The 27,568-nt window shown below is 43.9% G+C and overlaps 2 protein-coding genes across 6 annotated transcripts in view; one reads left to right on the top strand and one right to left on the bottom strand.

Moving 5' to 3' along the window:
* Positions 1–27,568, top strand: part of brf1b (BRF1 general transcription factor IIIB subunit b) — a 126,799-nt gene that overhangs the window by 32,666 nt on the left and 66,565 nt on the right. For 2 of the 3 annotated variants that reach the window (XM_021612195.3, XM_090243091.1), the window contains exons 6-12: positions 1,479–1,551; positions 17,250–17,399; positions 19,396–19,489; positions 21,694–21,820; positions 22,167–22,206; positions 22,502–22,597; positions 22,969–23,274. In XM_021612195.3, the coding sequence (XP_021467870.2) occupies positions 1,479–1,551; positions 17,250–17,399; positions 19,396–19,489; positions 21,694–21,820; positions 22,167–22,206; positions 22,502–22,597; positions 22,969–23,274 (886 nt within the window). Of the gene's footprint in view, positions 1–1,478; positions 1,552–9,127; positions 9,209–17,249; positions 17,400–19,395; positions 19,490–21,693; positions 21,821–22,166; positions 22,207–22,501; positions 22,598–22,968; positions 23,275–27,568 lie in introns of those variants that run through there. The other variant, XM_090243092.1, reaches the window with a different exon arrangement.
* On the bottom strand, positions 4,626–9,135 carry btbd6b (BTB domain containing 6b). Of its 3 annotated transcripts, none has more exons than XM_036985218.2 (5): positions 8,967–9,135; positions 7,259–7,553; positions 7,023–7,113; positions 6,596–6,714; positions 4,626–6,131 (listed from the first exon to the last, which is right to left on the bottom strand). In XM_036985218.2, exons 2-5 carry the CDS (start codon positions 7,462–7,464, stop codon positions 5,099–5,101), a joined length of 1,449 nt encoding a protein of 482 aa, XP_036841113.1. In that variant the 5' UTR covers positions 7,465–7,553; positions 8,967–9,135; the 3' UTR covers positions 4,626–5,098. The 3 variants fall into 3 exon arrangements, with proteins under 3 accessions (XP_036841113.1, XP_036841112.1, XP_036841111.1); XM_036985217.2 differs by lacking the exon at positions 8,967–9,135 and adding an exon at positions 7,805–8,092; XM_036985216.2 differs by lacking the exon at positions 8,967–9,135 and having other exon boundaries at positions 7,259–7,762.

Below are 27,568 nucleotides of genomic sequence, written 5' to 3'. Positions count from 1 at the left end.
GATGTGGTCTGCAGGGAGTGTGACACAAGCAAGTCAGCTGACCACCAAATTAAACAACTGAACTTCCTACCAAAAATGAAAAACCAAAGGATATTCAGATGAAGGACATTTTAAATCTCAGATCCGTCATAACCAAACCATTTTCATTTCAGCTCCTCACATAGTAAAACCTCCCAAAACATCATTAAATGTATGAAGAACAAAGTCCTAATCTCCCATGGGGTATCTAGCCACTAGAGGACAGAGAGTATGTCAATTCAATGCAGGGAATTTAATGTTCAGTTGTTGGGTCCCTGGGGGAAGCGTTTCTGTCCGACACAGCTGGCGCAGTGCAATATTTTTACCCCCAGTCCAGGCCAGCTGTCCTGGGAGCACGGCCCCCACCCTAGACTCACCCCTGTTTGGTATTGGAAGGCCGTGGTCAGGCCAGGGTGTCAAGGGTGGAGCCTCTCCAGAAATATGCCACCAATGCACTGAATCCTTAGCCTGGTCCCAGATCTGTTTGTGCTATATAGCCCACTCCCATAGTGGCTTTCATGCCATTGATGCCAAACAACAACCATATGACTTTACAAGAAAGCACAAACCGATTTAAGACCAGGCTACGGAATCCTAAGTGCTATGTGACCCTGGTCCCCCGAGTGGGTCCTAAGTCGCCCATAGACACTGATCTGGGAAGAGCTGATGCACCCCATAGCCTAACCTTAACCATTAGCCGGGGAATACAAAATTGACCTTAGATCAGTATGTACAGAGTTGGGGCAACTTCTCATGACACTGGGGGCTAAGGCACAGGGTGGAAGGGTTTTGAGTAATGTGCTCTTCACCCCCTTACACACTTTACATCTATGAACACAATATAAACATACTTTCTCTACCTACTCCAGTTCCATATACAATTCCTCAATTGTGCTGCTTTGAAATTGAATTAACTTTCATATGACTGCAACTATTAAGCTTTAAATGATAATTAGCTGACAGCAAAGCAATCTTCCTTCCTTGAAGAAATCACTGATCTGCCTAGGTTTGATTGGACAAAGTAATTGGAAACATTGCCTTCACTTATCTACCCATGTAGGTACAGATAATTAATTACCTCAAGGAAGGAAGGATATGTTTCTAAAGTTTTGGAACAGGGGCCAAGGCCTTGTTTGAATACTTTAAAAACAGCCTTCCTTCCTCCGTTCCTTGACATAATCACTGATCTAGCACAAATCAATAGGTCTAAGAAACGGTTCTAACACATAGCTTTCACCAATCCAGCCACGTCAGATCAGGGATTTCTTCAAGGACGGGAGGCGGGAAGGATGTGCATTCTTTCATTGATGTAATAACAGATCTAACACAAATTGACAGGTGTGGGAAACAGTTAAATAACATGGCTTTCACCAATCCGATCAGGAATTTCAAGGTAGGCAGGCAGGAAAGATGCGTTCTTAAAGTTTTGGAACAGAGCCCAACTCTCCTCCGCTTTACAGGTGAACGTGTACATCCTAGGGAAGACCTTCCTCCTGCTGGCTCGAGAGCTCTGCATCAACTCCCCAGCAATAGGTAAGATCTAGGATCAGCTTCCACTTCCACTATCCTAGCCTTAACCATTAGTTTGGAAAATTTAAAACTGACCCAAGATCATTGTCTAGGGGCAACGTCACCTTACTCCTTATTTTAGCTCAAGGGCTGAATTCCAAAATCGATCCATAGCCCTCCAACCTGGCCAGTGAGTACTTGGTCAGATCTGAAAGGGATTGGATAGGTATAAGCAATATGGTACTTGCTTCACTGCTGATAGGCTGGGTGGAACTTTGGCTTGTTTGTTACAGCTATCCAATCCTTGCCGATTGTAAATGTATCTCACTCATTGTTTTCTTTCTATCTTTAACAAACCATCTGAAAGCTAAAAGGCTATTTTATGTCCCTACACTTTAAGTGACCAACAATACCTTCCATATTTAGTTCATTTCAATTATGGCCACTGATGGAAGACTGGATAACAGATAGATGAGTCATCTTCTAGAAAGGGAAAAACTATTGAAGGATTGGACACATCACAGTGAATCACCACAGTTTCTAAACCCCGAGGCCCAACATCAAGAGACTTCCGGGAACGCTTACGAAGCAGACCAAGAAGACCAGGCCGGGGTTTGGGGTATGAGAAGTCAAGGAGAGAAGTGAAAAATTCTTCCATAGCTGTTTCTCGAAATCTAAAAGGCACAACCTAGATTCAAGTAGGATGAACATGTTATTACTCTAACTTCATTTTGTGACAAACTTTTTAGTCAAAAACAACTTTATATAGGAGTGTGTTTGATTTGCCGGTCTGCACATGCGCAGTTCGGCACGAGACGACCGTTTTACCCGATAAAGTGTTTCTGCGCATGAGCTTAGCTCGCCAATGTCAAGTGTGATCGGGGATTTCTATTGGCGAAGCAGTTTCTGCCTATCTTCATACTGTACAGTCTTTGGAATCACCCTGCCAAGAAATATGCAGACCATATGAGTGTTTGCACTTTTACATATGCCAGCAGCCGTTGCACCCTTGGGACATCCCTACCCTGAACCCTAACCATTTTAAATGTCAACTTCATTGGGATGAAGTCAAGAGTTGGACGTCCCAAGGATCTCTCTTAAGACTTTTCCATTTGAATAGCATACACATTGTGAAGACAAGTGCTGTACCTCATTTTGCAATTTGACCAGTGGGGGCACTGTGTCCCCATACCTTTCAAGTGTTTTGACAACTTGCTATGCAGTCATTTTATGCCCGCCTCCCATCCCCTCCCCTCCCGTAAAAAATCAACATCTCTGCTTCGTTCTCATCTGACTAATGTAATGAGAGGGGTACAGAGAGTAAACGAGGTAATCATCCAAGTACACAACCTGGGATTAATAGACTTAAAATCCCTCCAAGAAGAGCCTCCCGGGTGGCGCAGAGGTCTAAGGCGCTGCATCGCAGTGCTAGCGGTGTCACTACAGATCCGGGATCGATACCGGGCTGTGTCGCAGCCAGCTGCGACCGGGAGACCCATGAGGCGGCGCACAGTGTCGCCTGGGTTAGGCGAGGGTTTGGCCGGCCGGGATGTCCTTGTCCCATCGCTCTTTAGCGACTCCTGTGGCAGGCCAGGCGCATGAAAGCTGACATGGTCGCCCGTGGTACGGTGTTTCATCCGACACATTGGTGTGGCCGGCTTCCGGGTTAAGCGAGCAGTGTGTCAAGAAGCACTGCGGCTTGGCAGGGTCGTGTTTGGCTCTCGACCTTTGCCTCTTCCGAGTCCGTACGGAGGTTACAGCGATGGGACAAGACTGTAACTACAAATTGGATATCACGAAATTGGGGAGGAAAAGGGGTTAAAAAAAAGTACAAAAAAGGAACAAAAAACTAAAATAAATCCCTCCAAGAATTATATAATCTTATTCATTATGGTCTAAAAGGAAAAACTGATCCTATATCAGCAGAACTCCTACTCTGATATGCTCTTTGAATACAGACCCAGAGGAGTGCTGATCTATAATAATAATACATTTCCTATTTCACACATGTATTATATGCATGAATTGGAAATGTGTTTCTTGCATATCCCAGGGTCAGGGTCAGCCATTATCAACCGCGAACCTGGAAAAATGTGTACTTTGCTCAAGGGCACACCTAAAGATTTTTCACCTTGTCGGCTCAGAGATTCGAATAAGCGGCCTTTCGGTTACTGGCCCAACGCTCTTAACGGCTAGGCTACCCTAATATGTTCCCCCTGTCCATAAATTCATATTGGCGAAAATTCAAAACTGATCCTAGGTCAGCAGCACTCGGAGACTGTGAATATGGGCCCTGAGTTGCATGTCAGTATGTCTTCCCTGCTAGGTAATTCCTATCCAGCTGCCTGTCAGCAGAAAGTCTGCCATTCTACCATCTCCAACTTGCTCTAGTGTTTACCCCTCATTAGAATGATGAAAGCACTGCAAGCACATTTCAATGGATTGAATTCAAATCCATCTCCCAATTTCACTTAACAACTTTGAGAGGTGGCACCCAACCAGAAAGATGAGCCAGACAGTCCCCTGAATATGTTGGAGATGTGAGTAAAAAGCTTTGGTTGAAACAGGAAAAAAGGGCACTGCGAGTCGCTTCGTCGCCTCTGCAATTTATGCAAATTATTCTGTTTTGATTACAGAGCGATTATGTTGTCCTGTGGAACACTTGAAAGCACAGCGTGAGAGAAACGTATGAATCCGTTGTGATTTGTCAGGGTTGTGCGAAGGTCATTTGCCTTTCAAGTTTAAATTGGTGATCAAACCCTCCTAAAAAGGCACAAGTGGCAAGCCGAAACATGATTTTACTGTTAGTTCTTTAACATTTCACTATATGAGGTTGTCGGCCTATTCGAAATTGAGTTTGCTGCAGCATAATAAAGAGTCATAATTCCATTACGCCTCATTTTGTGTCAAAAAATACATGACTGAGTATTTCAAACTCCAGACTACATGGTATGCATCATTTTGCTATTGGAAGAGGTGGAGATGTTATGTAAGAAAATGGTTCCCTGGTGACCCCTAATTCTCTCATCGTCTAACAGTATACTCTGTCATGTAATCTCAGGGCGTGTTACCAAAGAACAAGTATCAACACCTTTGAGTTTGAGTCACAAAAACGTTTTCTTTATGTTCTGCAGTTCCATTAAGCTGCGCACTAAATACAAGACATGTCATTTGTCAGCCAACCTCAAGCTGTAAACAAATTAGCCTCAAGTTATTTACAAAAAACAACACGCTAACAGGGAGTGGCCCAGTAGGAGTGCAATAATACAACTTCTCTGTAATATTTACACCAGGCTGCATGCCACAGCGCTCAATAGTTAAAATCATAGGTTTTATCTTTATCTCAATAAATAAAAATTTAAAGAGCATTCCATCACTCAAACATTTTGTCAAAGGACTAACAGGCATGTTTTCATTTACATAATTTCTCACTGCTGCTACATTGTTGAAGAAGGCAAAGGAACTCTTTTGCTTTTGGACCCTCTAATAATCCCCAGCATGTTCAACGAATCCAGTGGTAGAATGCACTTCCACGCAGGGGAGGGGATGTGTTACAAACCAACCCTAGGGTTCATGCATAGAAGACCAGTTCGGGGATCTGCCCCCCCTGCACGCCCGTCCCATTGGTACTGTCCGAGGAGCACTGGTACTGGAATGTCACTTTTCCACACTGCACCTCAGTCATGCCCTCCTGCCCAAAGTAGCTCAGCTCGTTGCCGTCCAGCACGACGCTGACCGTGTAGAAGGTGTCCTGTTCCACTTGAACCGGGTGCTCGAACCACACTGAGAATGTGCTGCTGGAGCCGTCCGACACGAACATGGTGAGGTTCTGCGCCAGTGTGGCACCCTGCCGCTTCAGTTCAATCTTGACACTGTACTCAGCCTTGCCGCCGCTCGAGCCATACAGGCCCAGGCCGGCAATGAAGATACGCTTGTCTACGGCAAACTGGATGCTGTCGCAGCGGCCCCGGTATCGCCACTGGTTGCTCCGGTAGGCCGATGACTGGAAGCGATGGCACCGCTGCGGCGTCAGGCCTGTCCGCTGAGCCAGCGGGAACTCCAGCTTGGGCTTGTTGGCCGCCGTGTACCACAGGAAGATGTCGTGCGTCTCCTCCAGGGTGAGCACGTCCGACTGTGCCGCGCCGTCAGCAAACTCCTCCAGAGTCATGGTGGGGAGGCGCACCAGGTACAGTACCTTGCCCAGCACCGCTCGCTTGTTCCGTGCCGTGGCACCCAGGCACTGGCGCCGGCACTCAGCCACCGCCCACTCCAGCACTGCCTGGAAGACCACTGCCTCACGCGTGTTCAGCGTCTCACGGCGCAGGATGATCTCCAGGGTTTGCAGGTCGATCTCACAGAAGCCCTCGGAGCGGAGGGCTAGCTCAGCCTGGGCGTCGATCACCTCCCAGCAGCGCTGTGTCAGCTCTGGCTCCTCAAAGAGGCGGCTCTGAGAGAGCAGCACACAGGCGTTCTTGGCCTCCAGGCTGGTCTCCAGGAAAGTGACGCAGGCCTTGGCCAAGGCAGGCACAATGTACTTCTTGGCGGCGTACAGAGTGGCCAGCACCGTGTCCGCCTCCAGTTCAATCTCGTCGCTGTACATATACCTGGAAGGGGGGGGGGGGGGGGGGGGAGTGAGGATTTTAGCCATTATAACCACATCCACCATCACAATGTATGATAGAATGATTGCTAAACATCCAATCGATCAGGGTTGGGGACCAAATCCATTTCAATGAGCCAATTCAATGAATATCCTGAATGTAAATGACATTGACCCCAACCACAGCAATACATGAAAAAATACTTTATTGTCCAACCCAACCCCCTGAAATCAAACAATCACACCAAGGGGTTTAAAGGAAGTTAAAGGGTTACGTTCCTTGCTGATGGGCACTAAATAGGAAACGTTGGATTCAAACCAGCGAACCTCAGATTGCAGGCCTGCCTCTCAAACCTCTAGGCTACTTGCCGCCCCTATATATTGGCTATATGACAAAAGCATGGCAACTTTGCTGACAAAAAGGACTGAAATGCATTAGCAAGTCTTACACAGAGATGTGTTACTCACTTTAACAGAATTAAAAAAGCAGCAGGCTCCACGTCTGGGATGTGAATCTCAGACTCCCCTTCTGCCAGGTCTCCATAAAACATGGCACCAAAAACAGAGCTGCCCACAGCCAAAACATACTGTAAACACAAGAGGGAAAGTGGGTTATTTCAATATGGTTATGCATATTGTTTGGCAAGATGGGATACATTCTTAATAAAGCATGTGCACATTACACAGTTGTTGTGCTTATATTTACTTAAATGTAAATTATATGACAGTTTAATGTAATTCCTAAAACAAATAGAAAATCCAGTGTCCAATGGGCCACAATGGCAGGAAAAGCATGGTAGGCTACTACTATACATATGCCTACATGACTGCTTCAGACTTCTAATCTACAGAGCCAACACGCTGAGACTGTGGCGCAGAAGAAAAGCGCACTTACTTTATGCGCTGGAACTTTCTGTGATTCACCAGGGGGACCCACAATGAAATGAACATCGGCCATATGTTCTTTATTGAACATCAAGGCATTCCTGAAAGAAGCGAAATAAGATATAATGTATCATGCCACGTTAAATCGATGACATATTTAATCACGGAGGGGCAATCACTACGCAAGGTTTTGCATAATATAATATTTGCATTATAAAATAGAACGAGAACTGAAGCTTGACATACCTTTCTCGCAATGTCGGGTGAGTGGACTGCCAACTGGTAGTCTCGACGTTGTTGTTGTTGATATTTTGCTGAGTGGCAGTCGTAGTCGGCACGGTCACAGCTTGGGTGACCTGAACGATGTTTTTCTTGCTGGCTGCAGTCACTACCGCGCCGTTGCTGTTAGGGAGGTTGGTGTTTAAACTGGCAGGGTACAGTTCTGCAGCCATCTTCTTCTTCACGGACAAAGTCACGATTTCATAGCATACTGGCAGCTTGCCGGACTGCTTCCCACTCTTTTTAGTCCTTTTTAAAGTTTCTGGAAGCAAAAGCAAAAATGTAAAAAACTTCATGATTCGGCCATACAGGCAATCTGGGGGTTCTGGCATCAGAAAACAAATCCACCTATCAACCTTTGGACAAGGCGACGTGCATTTAAAGTGCAAATAAGTAATGTATAACAGTTCAGATTTAAAAAAAATAATTCCACATAATGTAACACGTTTATAAACCGATACCCTCTGTCATCGGTCGTAGGTCTATGTACAATCAAACAAAACCCCTACGCACCCTGAAAATATTTGCACAGCAACATCAAGGTGTCAGTCCAGCGGAATTACATCCGAAGCGGTTACAATTTAATCTCTCATAGCGTCCTCCTTTTAAGCGACAATGTATCCCCTCTAAAATAATCACATCCACGTTGCACAAAGGGCGAACTGTTGCAAATTGTTACAATGTTGCATAACTCCACTGCGGCGACGATGTTGTCACAATTATTAGATATCCAGGCGGACGCGAGTTCAAATCATTATCCAAATGGTACGTGATCCATCCCTGTGCCAACAATCATTCTACTCTTATGACTGTAGGTACTGTAGTTTTGTGTATCGAGGGCGGGCGCCCAGTTCGAGTTTGACAAATCAGATTCCCTGATGCCTTTGCACGTCAGTATTCCGCATGCGCCTCCCACAGTTGATCTGTACAATATTACATGGCGAAGATCCGAGCAAGAGAGTTAACCCTTACCGTAACGTTCTCGTCACTACTTAAATTGCCCACATAAATGGGAGCAATATGGTTCATTTCAGGCATATTTATATCAGAAGAGGCCCCGTTTGTGATTTTGGTTCATAGATAGCGTATGATATATTCTACATTGTAGCCTACTATGAAATCCATCTGGTTTGTACGCCACATGAATAGTTTACTGCACAAAGTTACTTAAACTACGAATTATGAACCAAAACACGCTCCACGAAAACTGGATTGAACAGACATATATATCATGTGTGTTTTATAGAGCATATCGAGCTATAGCATATTCAAGGTGCAAAAGCCTACTTGAGAAACAATTAATTTGCTGACAGTGCGGGACATGGCTCGCCAAACGGACGCCGTTTTTAATTGCGTTCCATGTAACAAATGAAGCGAAGTGCTTGCACAATTATGTAAATTATATTGAAATATTTGGATACAATTGTGAGATGCAATCGCCAGTCTTTCAGTTAGACACAATGTACACAATTTCAAGTTATATGAGCCCAAAATGTTGCTCTCGAAACGGTGCATTTTTAAGAAGACGAAGTAGGCTACACAGAAAATATCTGCTGAAATGTCTTCCCCTAATCGCACAGGCTGTACAGTCGAAGTGATGCCAACTATAGCGTTCGATTCAGCAACATTTCCAGTCGTGGGAAACCCCACGACCGAACAGTTAATAAATCTTTACCTGATTGAAATGCGGGAGGGTCGATTGACAGAGAAAAACGTTCAGGTTCGGTTACTGGACGCTTGTTCGCAGCCAGGAGCCATGTTAAAATCCGGAGGACTGGTAAACGGTAGGGAGAGGGGGGGTTGGGCTTCAACTGTTTGTCCTGTTCCCAGGCCAGTTTCCCCGGTTTTCCAACAGAGGGCCACGGAGCTACAAAATGGAATCGTTTGGAAGGGGTTTAAAAACGGACGGGTCCAGAAGTAAGCAGCTTATACTTAATACAATTTCAGACAATGGTATTTTGCCTGGCAGATCTTGTGGTCTTGTTATTGTCTATTATAAATTCTAAACAGTGGCATGCAGAGGAAGCTTAATCAAGAATAGGCTACATCAATGCCACTGATAGTAGGCTATTCATCATCGTTTAATGGTTGGCAATTGATACCCAGTGAGCACAGTTCGACGCCCACGTCCATGGACGTTGGAAAATACATTGACCGGGTCGTCTGCCCCGGTCTTGATTTCAACGTCTAAGGAGGTTGTTTTTTGGACCGGACTTGATTTGGCCAAAACATAGACGACAAGTCCATGATTTTAATTTTTTTTTTTTTTAACCTTTTATTTAACTAGGCAGGTCAGTTAAGAAAAATGACGGCCTAGTGGGTTAACTGCCTGTTCAGGGGCAGAACAACAGATTTGTTGTCAGCTCGGGGATTTGAACTTTCAACCTTTAGGTTACTAGTCCAACCTTCTAACCACTAGGCTACCCTGCCGCCCCAATTGTAGAGTATAGTTCAGTACAGTAGAGTCCTGTATCTGGTCAGATATCTGCGTTTCCTCCCGATTGACCTATAGAAAAATTATTTGGTGGGTGTAATGAAAAAATTATTTCAACCCACGGGTCAGTTCGTGGTTCAGAGCAATTATATTGAAGGTTGGAAATGTTTTAAATCAAGATAATATTTTTTTACAAACCCTGGAGCTTGTTGTGTTGCATTGTGTTGTGAATCCCATTCTGTGTGCGGTGGGGCAGACATACAGTACAGTACATGCAATGGATAAAGGAACTGTCGATTATTTGTGTAGTGCTAGAACATATGTTTCATCCCCCCACGTGAGAATACGTTGTCAAGTTTAGACTACTTTCCCTGGCTAGCCTAACGTAACCAGATAAGTAAAAATAAATGTTATGAAATACACCGTCTTGGAAACAGGTCCTGCACAAGTGAAAGCCCCGGTTTGGTTTGGAAGGATTTACGAGTCATTGTGGACAAAGTCAACAACCCGGTAGATGGATTCTTTGTTTACGATAGACTAATTCAGTTTATTATCAGTTAGTTATTACGTTAATTCAGGCTTTCCTTCATTAACACAAAGAGTGTCAGTTACATTTTTATTTTCGATGCGCCTTTACTGTCTGTCTAGCTTTAATTTTGGTGATTATTAGCGAGCTGGACACAGTCAAGACACTTTATGAATGGTCCATTATCATTTCTACACAGTTCGATTTGGTTTTATTGATTTTTAGGATATTGAGCTCGTCCCACACACCCCCATTATTTTATTTTTTTAAATACAAAACGTTTATTTTTTTAAATTTTATTTTTACTCAAACCACCCGTGGGCCAGATGTTTGAAACCCATGATTTAGACCATAGGCTATGCAGGCTATATCATGTTTAAACCGGTGCAGCTGGTGAAAGCCTACTAAATAAATGTATTTTTGCAGCCTATATTCGATTCTGGAAATGGTTTATTTAAGTTTCAATTAAACTATTTGATTGTCTAAACAATATTGAATGTAAAGGTATTGTTTTGTTACAGCTATAAGCTGTCATTAGGTAAGAAGGCTAATTAGAAAGCCCTTTTTTCTTTTTTTTGTTGAGCGATTTGAGTTGTCAATCCATAGGGGTCAAAATCAGTGCATTATATCCGAAATAGGATGTCATTTGGGAGGCAACTCAGGTCAGCCAGTCCAGAGTTGGCACTCAGCCGCCCAGTAGACTTACACTACTCTGCTATTGTTTGAAGATCCTTCTCAACCCATTACCATTCATCACACTCGCTAATCAAAGTTTGACACACACACATTATATTATCCATGCAGTTACAATGAAATAGTGACTTCCAGATCAATTTAAATTCCAGTGTAATATGAAGCATATCCTGGGGTTCATTCTTCATTGAAACTGCATTATTCTTTGTTGTGAATGGCTTCCTTGAAATGTCTGCTTCGGTGCTAATGTTGCTTGGAGCAAAATGTATATGATATGTACACTGGGTGTACCAAACATTAGGAACACCTTCCTAATATTGAGTTGCACCCCACCCTTTTGCCCTCAGAACAGACACAATTCATTGGGGCATGAAATCTACAAGGTGTCGAAAGCGTTCCACTGGGACGCTGGCCCATGTTGACTTGAATGCTTCCCACAGTTGTGTCAAGTTGGTTGGATGTCCTTTGGGTGGTGGACCATTCTTGATACATAGGGAAAACTGTTGAGCTTGAAAAACCCAGCAGTGTTGCAGTTCTTGACACAAACCGGTGCACCTGGCACCTACTGTACTACCATACCCCGTTCAAAGGCACTTAAATATTTTCTTACCCATTCACCCTCTGAATGGCACACGTACACAATCCATTTCTCAAGGCTTAAAAATCGTTCTTTAAAACCTGTTTCCTCCCCTTCATCTACACTAATTTGAAGTGGATTTAACAAGTGGAATCAATAAGGGATCATAGCTTTCACCTGGATTCACCTGGTCAGTCTTTGTCATGGAAAGAGCAGGTGCTCTTAATGTTTTGTATACTTAGTGTATATCAGACCAATATTTACAATCATGTCTATTGTGATAAAAGATAGCACAGTAGAAAACCGCAGTAGGTCAATCCGATGATATCAATAAACCACTGTGGAAATTGTTATCATAGGCTAGTATTTATCTAGCCTGAGTGCTGTCTGTTTGTGCTATCATGCCAAGTCCTTGTTACTTGTTACTCATGTTTGGCTTGACAATGACAGATTAGATACCAGACTAGTATTTATCTCTGTTGGGTTGTTATTAGAGAAGCTTTCGAATTGAACTACTGTTCTTATTTCTTTATCATCAAGTGGTAACACTTTACATTAAGTTGCTCTTAACCTGTGTAGCAACAATGTAATTACATTAGTAACAACATTGTATAACATGTTTTTACATAGTACTTAAAGCTATAGTTCAAGATTTTAGTAATTAAGCCCTTTATCGACTTCCCCAGAGTCAAATGTTTTTATGTCTCTGTATGTAGTTTGAAGGAAGTTGCTATCTATCATTAGTGCAATTGCTAACTAGCGTTAGTGCAATGACTGCCCCTCGCCATGGAAGGATGGAAACTGTGGATGGATGGCGGTATTCACGCAAAACTGAAAGCGCCATACACCACATTTAACCATGGAAAGAGGTCTGGAAATATGGTTGAATGTAAACAGTGTAGTTATTCCCTCCGCAAGGCAATCGAACAAGCAAAATACCAGTACAGGGACAAGGTGGAGTCGCAATTCAACGGCTCAGACATGAGACGTATGTGGCAGGGTCTTGTAAATGACATCGCCGAAGTCGAGGATCGGTAGGATGGTCAGTTTTACGAGGGTATGTTTGGCAGCATGAGTGAAGGATGCTTTGTTGCGAAATAGGAAGCCAATTCTAGATTTAACTTTGGATTGGAGATGTTTGATGTGAGTCTGGAAGGAGAGTTTACAGTCTAACCAGACACCTAGGTATTTGTAGTTGTCCACATATTCTAAGTCAGAACCGTCCAGAGTAGTGATGCTGGACGGGCGGGCAGGTGCAGGCAGCGATCGGAAGGAGAGTGTATGGCATTGAAGCTCGTCTGGAGGGTTGTTACACAGTGTCCAAAGAAGGGCCAGAAGTATACAGAATGGTGTCGTCTGCGTAGAGGTGGATCAGAGATTCACCAGCAGCAAGAGCGACATCATTGATGTATACAGAGAAGAGAGTCGGCCCAAAAATGTAACCCCGTGGCACCCCCATAGAGACTGCCAGAGTCCCGGACAACAGGCCCTCCGATTTGACACACTGAATATCAGATAAGTAGTTGGTGAACCAGGCGAGGCAATCATTTGAGAAATCAAGGCGATGATTTCTGCCGATGAGAATGTGGTGATTGACAGAGTCGTAAGCCTTGGCCAGGTCAATGAATACGGCTGCACAGTATTGTTTCTTATCGATGGCGGTTAAGATATCGTTTAGGACCTTGAGCGTGGCTGAGGAGCACCCATGACCAGCTCTGAAACCAGATTGTATAGCGGAGAAGGGGTGGTGGGATTCGAAATGGTCGGTAATCTGTTTGTTGACTTGGCTTTCGAAGACCTTAGAAAGGCAGGGTAGGATAGATATAGGTCTGAGCAGTTTGGGTCAAGAGTGTCCCCACCTTTGAAGAGGGGTGATGACCGCAGCTGCTTTCCAATCTTTGGGAATCTCAGAAGACACGAAAGAGAGGTTGAACAGGCTAGTAATAGGGGTTGCAACAATTTCGGCAGATCATTTTAGAAAGAAAGGGTCCAGATTGTCTACCCCGGCTGATTTGTAGGGGTCCAGATTTTGCAGTTCTTTCAGAACATCAGCTGACTGGATTAGGGAGAAGGAGAAATGGGGAAGGCTTGGGCGAGTTGCTGTGGGGGGTACAGCGCTGTTGACCGGGGTAGGGCTAGCCAGGTGGAAAGCATGGCCAGCCGTAGAGAAATGCTTATTGAAATTCTCAATTATAGTGGACAGAGTTTCCTATCCTCAGTGCAGTGGGCAGCTGGGAGGGGGTGTTCTTATTCTCCATGGACTTTACAGTGTCCCGGAACTTTTTTGAGTTTGTGTTGCAGGAAGCAAATTTTTGCTTGAATAAGCTAACCTTGGCTTTTCTAACTGCCTGTGTATATTGGTTTCTAACTTTCCTGAAAAGTTGCATATCACAGGGGCTGTTCGATGCTAATGCAGAACGCCATAGGATGTTTTTGTGTTGGTTAAGGGCAGTCAGGTCTGGAGAGAACCAAGGGCTATATCTGTGCCTGGTTCTAAAATTCTTGAATAGGGCATGCTTATTTGAGATGGTGAGGAAGGCATTTAAATAAAATAACCAGGCATCCTCTACTGATGGGATGAGGTCAATATCCTTCCAGGATACCCGGGCCAGGTAGATTAGAAAGGCCTGCTCACTAAAGTGTTTCAGGGAGCGTTTGACAGTGATGAGTGGAGGTTGTTTGACAGCTGACCCATTATGGATGCAGGCAATGAGGCAGTGATCGCTGAGATCTTGGTTGAAAACAGCAGAGGTGTATTTAGTGGGCAAGTTGGTTAGGATGATATCTATGAGGGTGCCCGTGTTTATTGCTTTGGGGTGGTACCTGGTAGGTTCATTGATAATTTGTGTGAGATTGAGGGCATCAAGCTTAGATTTTAGGATGGCTGGGGTGTTAAGCATGTTCCAGTTTAGGTCACCTAGCAGCATGAGTTCTGATAGATGGGGGGGAAATCAGATGGTGTCCAGAGCACAGCTGGGGGCAGAGGGTGGTCTATAGCAGGCGGCAACGGTGAGAGACTTGTTTTTAGAGAGTTGGACTTTTAAAAGTAGGAGTTCAAATTGTTTGGGTACAGATCTGGATAGTGGGACAGAACTCTGCAGGCTATCTCTGCAGTAGATTGCAACACCGCCCCCTTTGGCCGTTCTATCTTGTCTGAAAATGTTGTAGTTAGGGATGGAGATTTCAGAGTTTTTGGTGGTTATTGAAAAATGTAAACATGATATTGAATTATATTATATCAATTCTTTTTTATCTTGCATTTTTTATATATATATATATATATATATATATATATATTGTTGAACATAAACTCTATGGGCTTATCAAAGTTCCAGAGTAGCATCTCTGCTACTTTTACAATTTTGATCCAATTTCTAAACATTACCAACAGAGTGAACATGAAAATAGATTCAAAATGGTCGCCCTCAGGATGTGCAATGATTCAAATAAAAGGAGGTCTATGATTGGTTATATTGCCTAGTATGCCAGTTGCTCTGTATAAAGTGGGCCATAGCTTGGAATAGGCACTGGAATAGGGACTGCAGGGAAATATTAAGCCTTGGTGGGACAGCTACACAGTTTGCCAAGGACTTAGCTAGATCTAGGTGACACTATCTCTCACTTACTTTATATAAGATACTGGGCATATATCCTTGGTGTGACACCACACCCACAGAGAACAACTGTCCCCACAGAGCAGCACTGCTCTACAAAACAGACCCAGATTTGCCCTGAAGCCGATGATGAGGACTCAAAACTGTGCTTTTCAACACCTTTAATTAATTAATTCCATGACATTTGCTGAAACGCATTGGTTTTAACAAAAACCAGCCAAATCTGCCATTGTACTACCAAGAGTTGCTGAATGTCTTTTCATCTTCTTCAAGCTCCTTTTATACAGTAGAAAGGATATCAGTGAAAGGTACTTATGAAAACTCAAATTGAAGTCTGTTTTTTATGGTATATAGGGGGTATGAGTTCACCAGATCCAGTTTCCTATTTAAACTCGCAGTTTCTTTAGCCACACTGTATTAAAAAAAAAAAAAAAGGGCCCTTATGGGATCATATTTCTTGACATAACACTACCTCAAGCCCTTAATTAAGCAAAGCCTGTCTCACCTTATTGCTTTATAACCGTCACTCACCCATTCAGTAACCTTGGCTCCAGTGGCGAGTTTAGAGTTAGCTGCCAAGCATTTGTTAAGTTGCACATGGAATTGTATGTAAATGAGAGTTGGGGTTATTTTCATATAAATTCTGAAAGTTAATTGAAATGTCGATTTAAGAATTTAAAATGTCACTTTCTCATTCATCTCCTGAATTGACTGAATTCAAATGGAATTGACTCCAACCCCACGCCATAGTTGAGGTAAAATGTATTTACTCTAATTTCCTGCCTACGTGGGAATTAGAATCATAAAATGTTCATTATGTGTAAGACCAGTGTCCAGACATTGAATGTTTGAGCATTGTGAAGTTAGTAATTACACTTTTGTATGGTGTATCAATACACCAAGTCACTACAAAGATACAGGCGCCCTTGCTCACTCAGCTGCCGGAGAGCAAGGAAAACGCTCAGGGATTTCACCATGAGTGCAATGGTGATTTTAAAACAATTACTGTTTAATGGAAGAGATAGGATATAACTGACAATGGATTAACAACATAGTATTGTGGAGTAACGACAAACATAAATTACAGAGTAAAAAGAGGGAAAAGCATGCATCCTTGCAATAAGTCACTAAAGTAATACTGCAAAAAATGTACTTTTGTGCTGAATACAAAGCGTTATGTTTGGGGCAAATCCAAGATAACACATCACTGAGAAACGCTCTTCATATTTTCAAGCATGGTGCTAGCTGCATCATGTTATGGGTATGCGTGTCATCGGCAAGAAATAGGGAGTTTTTTAGAATTAAAAGAAACAGAATAGAGCTAAGCACAGGCAAAATCCTAGAGGAAAAAACTTGGTTCAGTCTGCTTTCAAAAAGGCACTGGGAGACAAATTCACCTTTCAGCAGGACAATTACCAAACACACAAGGCCAATCTATGGCAAGACTTGAAAATGGCTGTCTAGCAATAATCAACAACCAACTAGACAGAGCTTGAAGAATTTTGAAAATAATAATGTGCAAATATTGTACAATCCAGGTGTGCAAAGCTCTTAAAGACTTATTCAGAAAGACAAAGACGATTCTAACGTATTGACTCGGGCTTGAATACTTATTTATTAGAGATACTGTATATTAGTGTTTTATTGTCCGATGTTAGAATTTTTCTTCCACTTTGGCATTACAGAGTATTTTGTGTAGATCGTTGACAAAAAATGACAATAGAGCCCCACAGTAGAGGTGTCATAATACACATAAAACCTAGCGATCAAACAGGGAGATGGTTCCAATAGTTTTTCCACTATTCATTGGAAAAACTATTGGAACCATTTCCTTGTTTGACTGATAGGTTTTATGGGTATTATGACTCATACTGTGGTACTCTGTTAAATCTATTTTAGTCTAGGGGTGTGAATACTTGCTGAAGGCACTGTACTTAGGTATTATTATATTTCCGATCACGAGTATCATCCGATCAACTGTCAATTTACAGATACGATTATGAATATGAGTATGGCCAGGTCGGCACACCCTTAATGAAGAGTGCCTTCATCCTCCTTATATTTTTATGATGTTACATATTTGTATTGTTAACTTCCTCTCCTCCTTCCCGAAGACCCTTGCCTGTACATCCCTCGTTTCGCCCACATGCTGGAATTTGGGGAGAAGACCCATGAGGTGTCCATGACTGCACTGCGCCTACTACAGAGGATGAAGAGGGACTGGATGCACACGGGACGCAGGCCCTCTGGGCTGTGTGGGGCAGGTACGTTGGTTGCTATGGGGATGAACTTTAGGACGTGGCCTGACCTTTGGAGTGACCAGTCTCTCCACCTGAAGGTCTTGATCGGCGCAATTGTCCTTACACAAGACTTCCTGTCCAAAAGTGCCAGCATAACACTTTTAAAAAAGACAGGTTGCTAGAACCATAGATTCAACTGTCTTTGTGACTGAAACATTGGTCTTAACATTGGGCTCCCAATTGGCACAGCAGTCTAAGGCACTGCATCTCTGTGCAAGAGGTGTCACTACAGTCCCTGGTTCAAATCCAGGCTGTATCACATCCTGCCGTCCCATAGGGCGGCGCACAATTGGCCTAGTGTCGTCCGGATTTGGCTGGGGTAGGCCGTCATTGTAAATAAGAATTTGTTCTTAACTGACTTGCCTAGTTAAATAAAGGTTAAAAAATAAATGTAAAAAAAGATTGAAGTGACCGTTAATAGTTCTTTATGAAGGTGCTGTGGGTTATGAATGTGCTGTGGGTGGCAGAGAAGCAACAGTCATGAAAAGCTGTAAAGCCTACTCAGTACCTAGCCTGGAGTCTAAGAACACAGTGTTCAAAATTTAACAGCTTGAGACCCCTCTGCCCTCAAACCCCTAAAGCAGTGCATTTAAGCTTCTATTCTATTCTGCGCTGTGGAGTCAGCAATATCCCATAGTTTAGGAATAAATAGCACAACAAGCTTCCTCCTCAAGTGTAAGGTTCAGCTCTTAAAACCCCCCAACCACTACTGCCACCCGCCTTCCCTCCCAAATATTTGCTGCCTACTGCGATATCTAAATAATTCATAATTTATTCATTAATCATTCAAAGTATTTGGAGCAAAGGAGGGGAAGTTTAGACTAGGACACATGGCTTTAAATGGCTTCTGTCCTCTGGGGTGGAAGATGAGCTGTAAACAGAAAAGCCTTCTCTTCTATCCGTGAGGTCTGTTCAGATATAGAACGACAAAAGTGTGCGCAAGTGCAACGCGGTGATGGCACAACAGCCTCTTTTGTCTCTTCACGCATGGAAACAAGTGATTGGGTCTAGCCTACTTATTGCAGTCCCAACCAGTGTGCACAGAACATTAGGGTATAGATACTGGTTCACTGGTCAAAAGTACTAAGCATGTACAGTTGAAGTCGGAAGTTTACATACACCTTAGCCAAATACATTTAAACTCAGTTTTTCACAATTCCTGACATTTAATCCTTGTAAAAAATGTCTGTCTTAGGTCAGTCAGAATCACCACTTTATTTTAAGAATGTGAAATGTCAGAATAATAGTAGAGAGTATGATTTATTTCAGCTTTTATTTCTTTCATCACATTCCCAGTGGGTAGCATTGCCTTTAAATTGTTTAATTTGGGTCAAACGTTTTGAATAGCCTGTCACGAGCTTCCCACAATAAGTTGGGTGAATTTTGACCCATTCGTCCTGACAAAGCTGGTGTAAGTGAGTCAGGTTTGTAGGCATCCTTGCTCGCACACACTTGTTTCAGTTCTGCCCACACATCTTCTATAGGATTGAGGTCAGGGCTTTGTGATGGTCACTCCAATACCTTGACTTTGTTGTCCTTAAGCCATTTTGCCACAACTTTGGAAGTACAGTGCCTTGCGAAAGTATTCGGCCCCCTTGAACTTTGCGACCTTTTGCCACATTTCATGCTTCAAACATAAAGATATAAAACTGTATTTTTTTGTGAAGAATCAACAAGTGGGACACAATCATGAAGTGGAACGACATTTATTGGATATTTCAAAATTTAACAAATCAAAAACTGAAAAATTGGGCGTGCAAAATTATTCAGTCCCCTTAAGTTAATACTTTGTAGCGCCACCTTTTGCTGCGATTACAGCTGTAAGTCGGTTGGGGTATGTTTCTATCAGTTTTGCACATCGAGAGACTGATTTTTTTTAAACTATGCACGTGTGTTCTTCTGTGGGTGAAAAAGAGAGGTGTGTGTTGGTTGATCACTGTAATCCTCGCTTCTTCCCCAGCGCTGCTGGTGGCTGCCCGGATGCACGAGTTCCGCCGCACCGTCAAGGACGTGATCGGAGTGGTGAAAGTGTGCGAGGCCACACTGAGGAAAAGGTACGAGCTAAGAGGGGAGCAGATGAGGGCATGTCTCTGTCATGGCTGGAATCCTATTCTGGACAGGGCTCATATCCTCTCGCTAGCCACCAAACCTTCACTAGCCTACTGCAGCTTAGTAGATCCCATCATGTTGGCAAATGCAGTTTGGTCCATTGAAGACTGTTGGTAAAGCCTATGCTTTCCCTAACCCCGCACCCTAACACATACACTGCTAGATGACCATGCAAGCTCTGGGGTTATGGTTAAATTAAGGCTGGAAGTTGGTGGTAAGGTTTGAGTTAAGAAATTGATTTTCAGAGTTATTTATTGCTTTTATTTGAATGTAACAAGAGCAAAATACAAATATTTCAGCTGTTAGGCCATCATCAGTGTGTATAGAGAAAAGGTCTTCATCCGTCCTTTGTAACTTGACCAGATAGTGACACCTTGTAACGTCTGTTGTCGGGAGAAGGAGAAGACCAAGTTGTAGCGTGGTAAGTATTCATACCTTTTAATCAATACGGATACTTGAACAAAACAAACAACAAAACGACAATCGAACAGTTCTGCAAGGTGCAATACACAAAACAACTACCCACAAACACAGGTGGGAACAGGCTACCTAAGTTATGGTTCTCAGAGACAACGATTGACAGCTGCCTCTGATTGGGAACCATACCAGGCCAAACACATAGAAATACAACACAGAACAAAACAGACTGAAAAACATAAATGCCCACCCCAACTCACGCCCTGACCAAACCAAAATATAGACATAAGGTCAGAACGTGACATAACAAACCTCCCCCCCAAAGGTGCGGACTCCGGCCGCAAAACCTGAAACTATAGGGGAGGGTCTGGGTGGGCATTTCACCGCGGTGGCGGCTCTGGTGCGGGACGTAGACCTCACTCCACCTTAGTCTTGACCCACTTATGTGGTGCCTCTGGTGTGGGGACCCTTACCGCGGGCCCCGAATATGAGGGAGACTCTGGCGGCGCCGGACAGGGGGGAGACTCTGGCGGCGCCGGACAGGCGGGAGACTCTGGCGGCGCCGGACAGGCGGGAGACTCTGGCGGCGCCGGACAGGCGGGAGACTCTGGCGGCGCCGGACAGGCTGGGGAGACATACAGGCGGCCTCTTCCTTGGCCGACGCACCGGATGCACTGGGCCGTGGAGGCGCACTGGAGGTCTCGAGCAACGAGCCTGCACAACCCGTCCTGGTTGGATACCCCCTGTAGCCCGGCAAGTGCGGAGAGTTGGAACAGGCCGCACTGGGCTGTGCTGGCGAACCGAGGACACCGTGCGTAGGGCTGGTGCCATATAACCCGGGCCGAGGAGACGCACTGGAGACCAGATGCGCTGAGCTGGCTTCATCCCTCCTGGCCCGATGCCCACTCTAGCCCGGCCTATTCGAGGAGCTGCGATGTAGCGCACCGGGCTATGCGTGCGCACTGGGGACACCATGCGCTTCACCACATAACACGGTGCCTGCCCGGTCAACCTCTCGCCACGGTAAGCACGGGGAGTTGGCTCAGGTCTCCTACCTGACTCCGCCAGTCTCTCCGTATGCCACCCCCCAATACATTTTTGGGTCTGCCTCTCGGGCTTCCTTGCCAGCCGTGTTCCCTCATATCGCTGGCTCCCTTTTCCTGCTGCCTCCGCTTTCCTGGCTGCCTCCGCTTTCCTGGCTGCCTCCACCTGTTCCCGTGGGAGGCGATCCCTTCCAGCCAGGATCTCCTCCCATGTGTAGGCTCCCTTCCCGTTTAGAATGTCCTCCCATGTCCATTCCTCCTTTTTACCACGCTGCTTGGTCCGTTGGTGGTGGGTAAGTTCTGTAACGTCTGTTGTCGGGAGAAGGAGAAGAGCAAGGTGCAGCGTGGTAAGTCTTCATAATATCTTTTAATCAATACGAATACTTGAACAAACAAAACTACAAATGAACAGTTCTGCAAGGTGCAATACACAAAACGGAAAACAACTACCCACAAACATATGTGGGAACAGGCTACCTAAGTATGGTTCTCAATCAGAGACAACGATTGACAGCTGCCTCTGATTGGGAACCATACCAGGCCAAACACATAGAAATACAACAAACAGAACAAAACAGACTGAAAAACATAGAATGCCCACCCCAACTCACGCCCTGACCAAACCAAAATAGAGACAGAAAAAAGGAACTAAGGTCAGAATGTGACACACCTCTCCTTCTGTTGTCAAGATTGACAGAGTTCGAGGACACTCCCACCAGTCAGCTGACCATCGATGAGTTCATGCGGGTGGATCTGGAGCAGGAGTGTGACCCACCCTCTTTCACTGCTGGACAGAGGAAGGTCAAGATGCAGGCGGTACGTTATCTGACTCTTTCCAGGCATTGGCTGGCTTGCCCTGTCAATCATATCTCAGTGCATTTGATTTGCACAGAAGCGTGGCCCGAATGGAAGGAGTTGACACTTGATTTAGAAACTTTTAGTTGCATGGCGTGACTCGTTCAGTTTTTACCACAAACGTGGATGAGAAGTAATCTGGTATGTGACCAGACTGCCAGTTTCCATATCAAGTGTCAACTCATCCATCCAGAACATGCTACTGTGCAATTCCAATACACTTCTGAAAGCACTATCCGTAAATCTGCAATTCACTGAATCCCATCAATAGTTTTTTTCACTTTGACTCTCCCTTACCCCATTGTAGCTTGAACAAGAGTTAGCCAAAAAGCTGGATGAAGTTCAAGGTATGTTTGGTTTATATTGTGGTAATAGGTAGCCTCAGCGCAGGCTACCACAAATTTTTGAAACTTTAAGTCTGTGAGCATTTTTGATTAGATCTTTGAGCATTTTGTATGTAAATAAAACTCAAAAATCTCATCAAAATAATTGTGATATAAAATGTAATGTAAATGAATGTAAAATGTCATAAAATGCATGCGATCAACTAGGTCACTGTAGGATTGAGAGAATTGTAAATGTGAAAACAAACAATGTAATGTGAAGGGTCATCTCAGTTTCACCGTCTCTCTACCCCTGCAGGTGAAATCAGTTTGTATCGAGACGAGATCGAGACGGAGCTGGAAAACAGCAGGCCAAAGCTCAGAGGGATCTACGCTGCCTATGCCAAAGAAATAGGTGTGTGTGTGTGTGTGTGTGTTTGCGTGCGTGCGTGCGTGCGTGTGTGTGCCCACTGCCTTTAGTGTGTTTTTTATACTAACTCAACAAGAAGCACGTCTCTGTGGCTTCTGTCGTTTTTTTAATCAAGGCGACGCTGTAGGTCAGTTCTGACAAGGTGCTTCATCAGTGTCATGAGGTCACACTTTTGCCCTTTGAAAATGGCAGGCGGAGAACTGCGGATGATTGTCATTTTGAGTTCTCTGAAAAGAGCAGCGTGTGTGTGTGTCTAAAGTACAGCTATGCACATAACACCTATGTGACTCAATCCCTGAATATGTGTATGTACTGTATATATCCCCAAGACCCATCCTCTCCACTCTGACCCTCAGACCCGCTGGACGAGGTGCTTTCTCAGGCCTCGTGCTCCAGCCCCAGGGAGGTGGACCCCGAGGAGGACGAGGAGCTGGAGGCAGTCGCCCAACACCTGAACCAGGACTTCCTCTGCCAGGTCATCCAGGGGGAACAGCAAGGGGACGAAAGAGGGGAAGAAGGAGTGACAGAGGAGGCACCCCCTCCACATCCACCACCCAGAGGAGGGCCCTCCCTAGCTTCCATCCTGGGTCCCTTGCCTAGCGCGGCTAGCCTGGGGCTCAGTGAGTCCATCCATGAGTGCATTGCAGAGGACAAGGACAGTGGTGAGTCCAGACTACATTGCCAAATCAAATCAGCTCCATAGTGTTTTGGTAAATGCACAATTGCTCATATCACTTCCATTGATTGTTCTCTAGCAGTGGCTTATGTTAGCTGGAGTTTGTGATGGCTGTTTAAAGAAATACTTCAGGATTTGGCAATTTTCTTTATCTACTTCACCAGAGTCGGATGAACTAGTGGATACCATTTTTTATATCTATGTGCAGTATGAAGGAGGTAGAAGTAGTTTTACCCATAGCAGATACCCATAGACTTCCAGTCATTACTTTAATGCTACTTACCTAGTGCGCTAACGCTAGTTAGCAACTTCCTTCAAATTGCACGAAGAGACATAAAAATGGTGTCCACGAGTTCATCTGACTCTGGGGAAGTAGATAAAGGACCTCATTGCCAAAATCCCAAAGTATCCATTTAAAGAAAACTGAACCATGGATTTTAGTTTCTCCAGGCCCATAGACTACTTTCAGGGTGAGGAACCATCTAACATCAAATTAAAGTCCTAAACTTCCCTTTTAACCGTGTAATAACCCAAGATTACAGTGCGTGTTGTTACCCCTAACCATAATCGTCCGGGAAAGCCTTGAGCTGTGTTTGAGTGATATTGTGAGTCCACCCCCAAACTGCTAGTAATACCAGTGTGCAAAACGTTTGTGTTGTCACAGTCAGGTTGTATACTGGTTGTGAAAGGACATAATTTAGATGTATTTTTTGTGTGTCTATCAGCATGACGTTTTGGTCAGAATCTCCTATTGAGCACTTGTCAGTCAAGCGATCACCAAATCTCTCTCTCTCTCTCTTTTCTTAATAACTGCCATTTTGGCCTCAGAGTTCTCCCCACACACCCCTCACATCAGTCGCGGGTTGAGGGGTCATTCAAACACAACTTAAAACACTCTCTACCCACCATACCCACTGACTCCCCTATAGCCCTGACTGCATTTGACCGCCCGGCACAGCCAGAAGAGGACTGGCCACCCCTCATAGCCTGGTTCCTCTCTAGGTTTCTTCCTAGGTTTTGGCCTTTCTAGGGAGTTTTTCCTAGCCACCGTGCTTCTACACCTGCATTGCTTGCTGTTTGGGGTTTTAGGCTGGGTTTCTGTACAGCACTTTGAGATATCAGCTGATGTACAAAGGGCTATATAAATACATTTGATTTGATTGATTTTGATTTGACCACATGCCTTAATTTGGCTTAAGTGGGTTCTATATTTTATTTAACATACCGGATCAATGATGTGAGCAAGTGTGTGCCGAGCGAAAAGCTCTCTGGTTCTCTGCTCCCGACTGGATGGCTAAAGGTGTAACGGCATTCCTCCTCCTCCTCCTCTGAGAAGCGAGAAGGATCGGAGGACCAATGGTAAGTGTCCATAACGTTTTATTTTAAGATATAAACTGAACACTATGAAAATACAAAACCATAAACGTGAACATGAACGAAACCGTACCGTGTGGCAACAAACACACACACACGGAAAACAAACACCCACAACTCAAAAGTGAAACCCAGGCTACCTAAGTATGATTCACAATCAGAGACAACTAACGACACCTGCCTCTGATTGAGAACCATACTAGGCTGAACTCAAAACCACAACATAGAAAAACACACAGACTGCCCACCCCAACTCACGCCCTGACCATACTAAATAAAGACAAAACAAAGGAAATAAAGGTCAGAACGTGACAAAAGGTATTAACTCCAGCACATCCCCTAGCCTCACTTAACCAATCAATACGCCCACCACCTCTCTCTGTAGCTGCTTCCGAAATGGCACCCTATACCCTATGAAGAGAATTGATGGGGTTAAGTCTGAATTTCTTGAGGTACAAAAAGGTGTACCACAGCAGACGATTTTGGGACCTGTTCTCTTCACTATGTATACTACACAATGTATATATACTGAAAAAAAATAAACGCAACATGTAAAGTGTTGATCCCATGTTTCATGTGCTGAAATTAAATATCCTAATTTAAATAAATATCCCAATTTTCCATACACACTAAAAGCTTATTTCTCAAAAATGTTGTGCACAAATTTGTTTACATCCCTGTTAGTGCGCATTTCTCCTTTGCTAAGAAAAGCACATTTTTTTGTCCATTTAAATAACATCAAATTTATCAGAAATACAAGTGTAGACATTGTTAATGTTGTAATAGACTATTGCAGCTGGAAACGTCAGATTTGTTAATGGAATATCTACATAGGCGTACAGAGGCCCATTATGAGCAACCATCACTCCTGTGTTACAATGGCACGTTGTGTTAGCTAATCCAAGTTTGTCATTTTGAAAGGCTAGTTGATCATTAGAAAATACTTTTGCAATTATGTTAGCGTAGCTAAAAACTGTTTTGCTGATTAAAGAAGCAATAAAACTGGCCTTCTTTAGACTAGTTGAGTATCTGGAGCATCAGTATTCGTGGGTTCAATTACAGGCTCAAAATGGCCAGAAACAAATAACTTTTTTCTGAACCTCGTCAGTCTATTCCTTTTCTCAGACATTAAGGCTATTCCATGTGAGAAATTGCCAAGAAATTGAAGATCTCGTACAACGCTGTGTACTACTCCCTTCACAGAACAGCGCAAACTGTCTCTAACCAGAATAGAAAGAGGAGTGGGAGTCCCCGGTGCACAACTGAGCAAGAGGACAAGTACATTAGTGTCTAGTTTGAGGAAATGTCACGCCCTGACCTTAGAGATCCTTTTTATGTCTTTATTTTGGTTTGGTCAGGGCGTGAGTTGGGGTGGGCATTCTATGTTGTGTTCTATGTTTTCTATTTCTGTGTGTTTGGCGGGTGTGGTTCTCAATCAGAGGCAGCTGTCTATCGTTGTCTCTGATTGAGAACCATATTTAGGTAGCCTTTTCACACCTGTGTTTTGTGGGTAGTTGTTTTCTGTTTTGTGGGTCTGCACCAGACAGAACGGTTTCGGTTTTGTTCGTTCTTTTTGTTATTTCAGTGTTCAGTTCAAATTAAAGGTATGAACATGTACCACGCTGCACCTTGCTCCTCTCCTTCCAACAGCCGTTACAGGAACAGATGCCTCACAAGTCCTCAACTGACAGCTTCATTAAATAGTACAAAAAACACCACTCTCAACGTCAACAGTGAAGAGGAAACTCCGGCGATGCTGGTCTTCTAGGCAGAGGTCCTCTGTCCAGTGTGTGTTATTTTGCCAATCTTTTATTGGCCAGTCTGAGATATGGATTTTTCTTTGCATCCCTTAGCCAGCATCCCGGAGTCGGCTCTTCACTGTCTTCACACATAATTTTCCATCCTCATGAAGCCATCTATTTTGTGAAGTGCACCAGTCCCTCCTGCAGCAAAGCACCCCCACAACATGATGCTGCCACCCCCGGGGTTCACGGTTGGGATGGTGTTCTTCAGCTTGCAAGCCTCCCCCTTTTTCCTCCAAACATTACAATGGTCATTATGGTCAAACCGTTCTAATTTAGTTTCATCAGACCAGAGAACATTTCTCCAAAATGTACTATCTCCAAAATGTACTGCACATGTCGTCATGTGCAGTTGCAAACCGTAGTCTGGGTTTTGGAGCAGTGGCTTCTTCCTTGCTGAGCGCCTTTCAGGTTGTGTCGATATAGGACTCATTTTACTGTGGATATAGATACTTTTGTACCTGTTTCTTCCAGCATCTTCACGAGGTCCTTTGCTGTTGTTTTGGGATTGATTTGCACTTTTCGCACCAAAGTACGTTCATCTCTAGGAGACAGAACGCGTCTCCTTCCTGAGCAGTATGACGGCTGTGTGGTCCCATGGTGTTTATACTTGCGTACTATTGTTTGTATAGATGAACGTGGTACCTTTAGGCATTTGGAAATTGCTCCCAAGGATGAACCAGGCTTGTGGTCTACAATTTTCTTTCTGAGGTCTTGGTGATTTCTTTTGATTTGCCCATGATGTCAAGCAAAGAAGCACTGTGTTTGAAGGTAGGCCTTGAAATACATCCACAGGGACACCTCCAATTTACTCAAATTATGTCAATTAGCCTATCAGAAACTTCTAAAGCCATGACATAATTTTCTGGAATTTTCCAATCTGTTTAAAGGCACAGTCAACTTAGTGTTTGTAAACTTCTGATCCACTGGAATTGTTATACAGTGAATTATAAGTGAAATAATCTGTCTGTTAACAATTTGACTGTAGTTTGTTAACAAGAAATTTGTGGAGTGGTTGAAAAACGAGTTTTAATGACGCCAACGTAAGTGTATGTAAACTTCAGACTTCAACTGTATATTGTTTTATTCAGGGCGAATTTGGAA

The sequence above is a fragment of the Oncorhynchus mykiss genome, chromosome 8 (assembly GCF_057628025.1).
Source record: "Oncorhynchus mykiss isolate SJ-2025 chromosome 8, ASM5762802v1, whole genome shotgun sequence".
In the NCBI taxonomy this organism is placed as follows: domain Eukaryota; kingdom Metazoa; phylum Chordata; class Actinopteri; order Salmoniformes; family Salmonidae; genus Oncorhynchus; species Oncorhynchus mykiss.
Note: the sequence above shows the minus strand (reverse complement) of the source record. Positions and strands in the feature narration are given on the sequence as shown.

What these genes read in the sequence shown, in the direction of transcription:
- btbd6b (XM_036985216.2), bottom strand. Translation starts at nt 7,623, where the DNA reads ATGCCAGAACCCCCAGATTGCCTGTATGGCCGAATCATGAAGTTTTTT. An exon ending in CACCCGACATTGCGAGAAAG is followed by an intron (nt 7,114 to 7,258) that starts GTATGTCAAGCT and finishes CGCTTCTTTCAG; the next exon opens with GAATGCCTTGATGTTCAATA. An exon ending in AGAAAGTTCCAGCGCATAAA is followed by an intron (nt 6,715 to 7,022) that starts GTAAGTGCGCTT and finishes TTGTGTTTACAG; the next exon opens with TATGTTTTGGCTGTGGGCAG.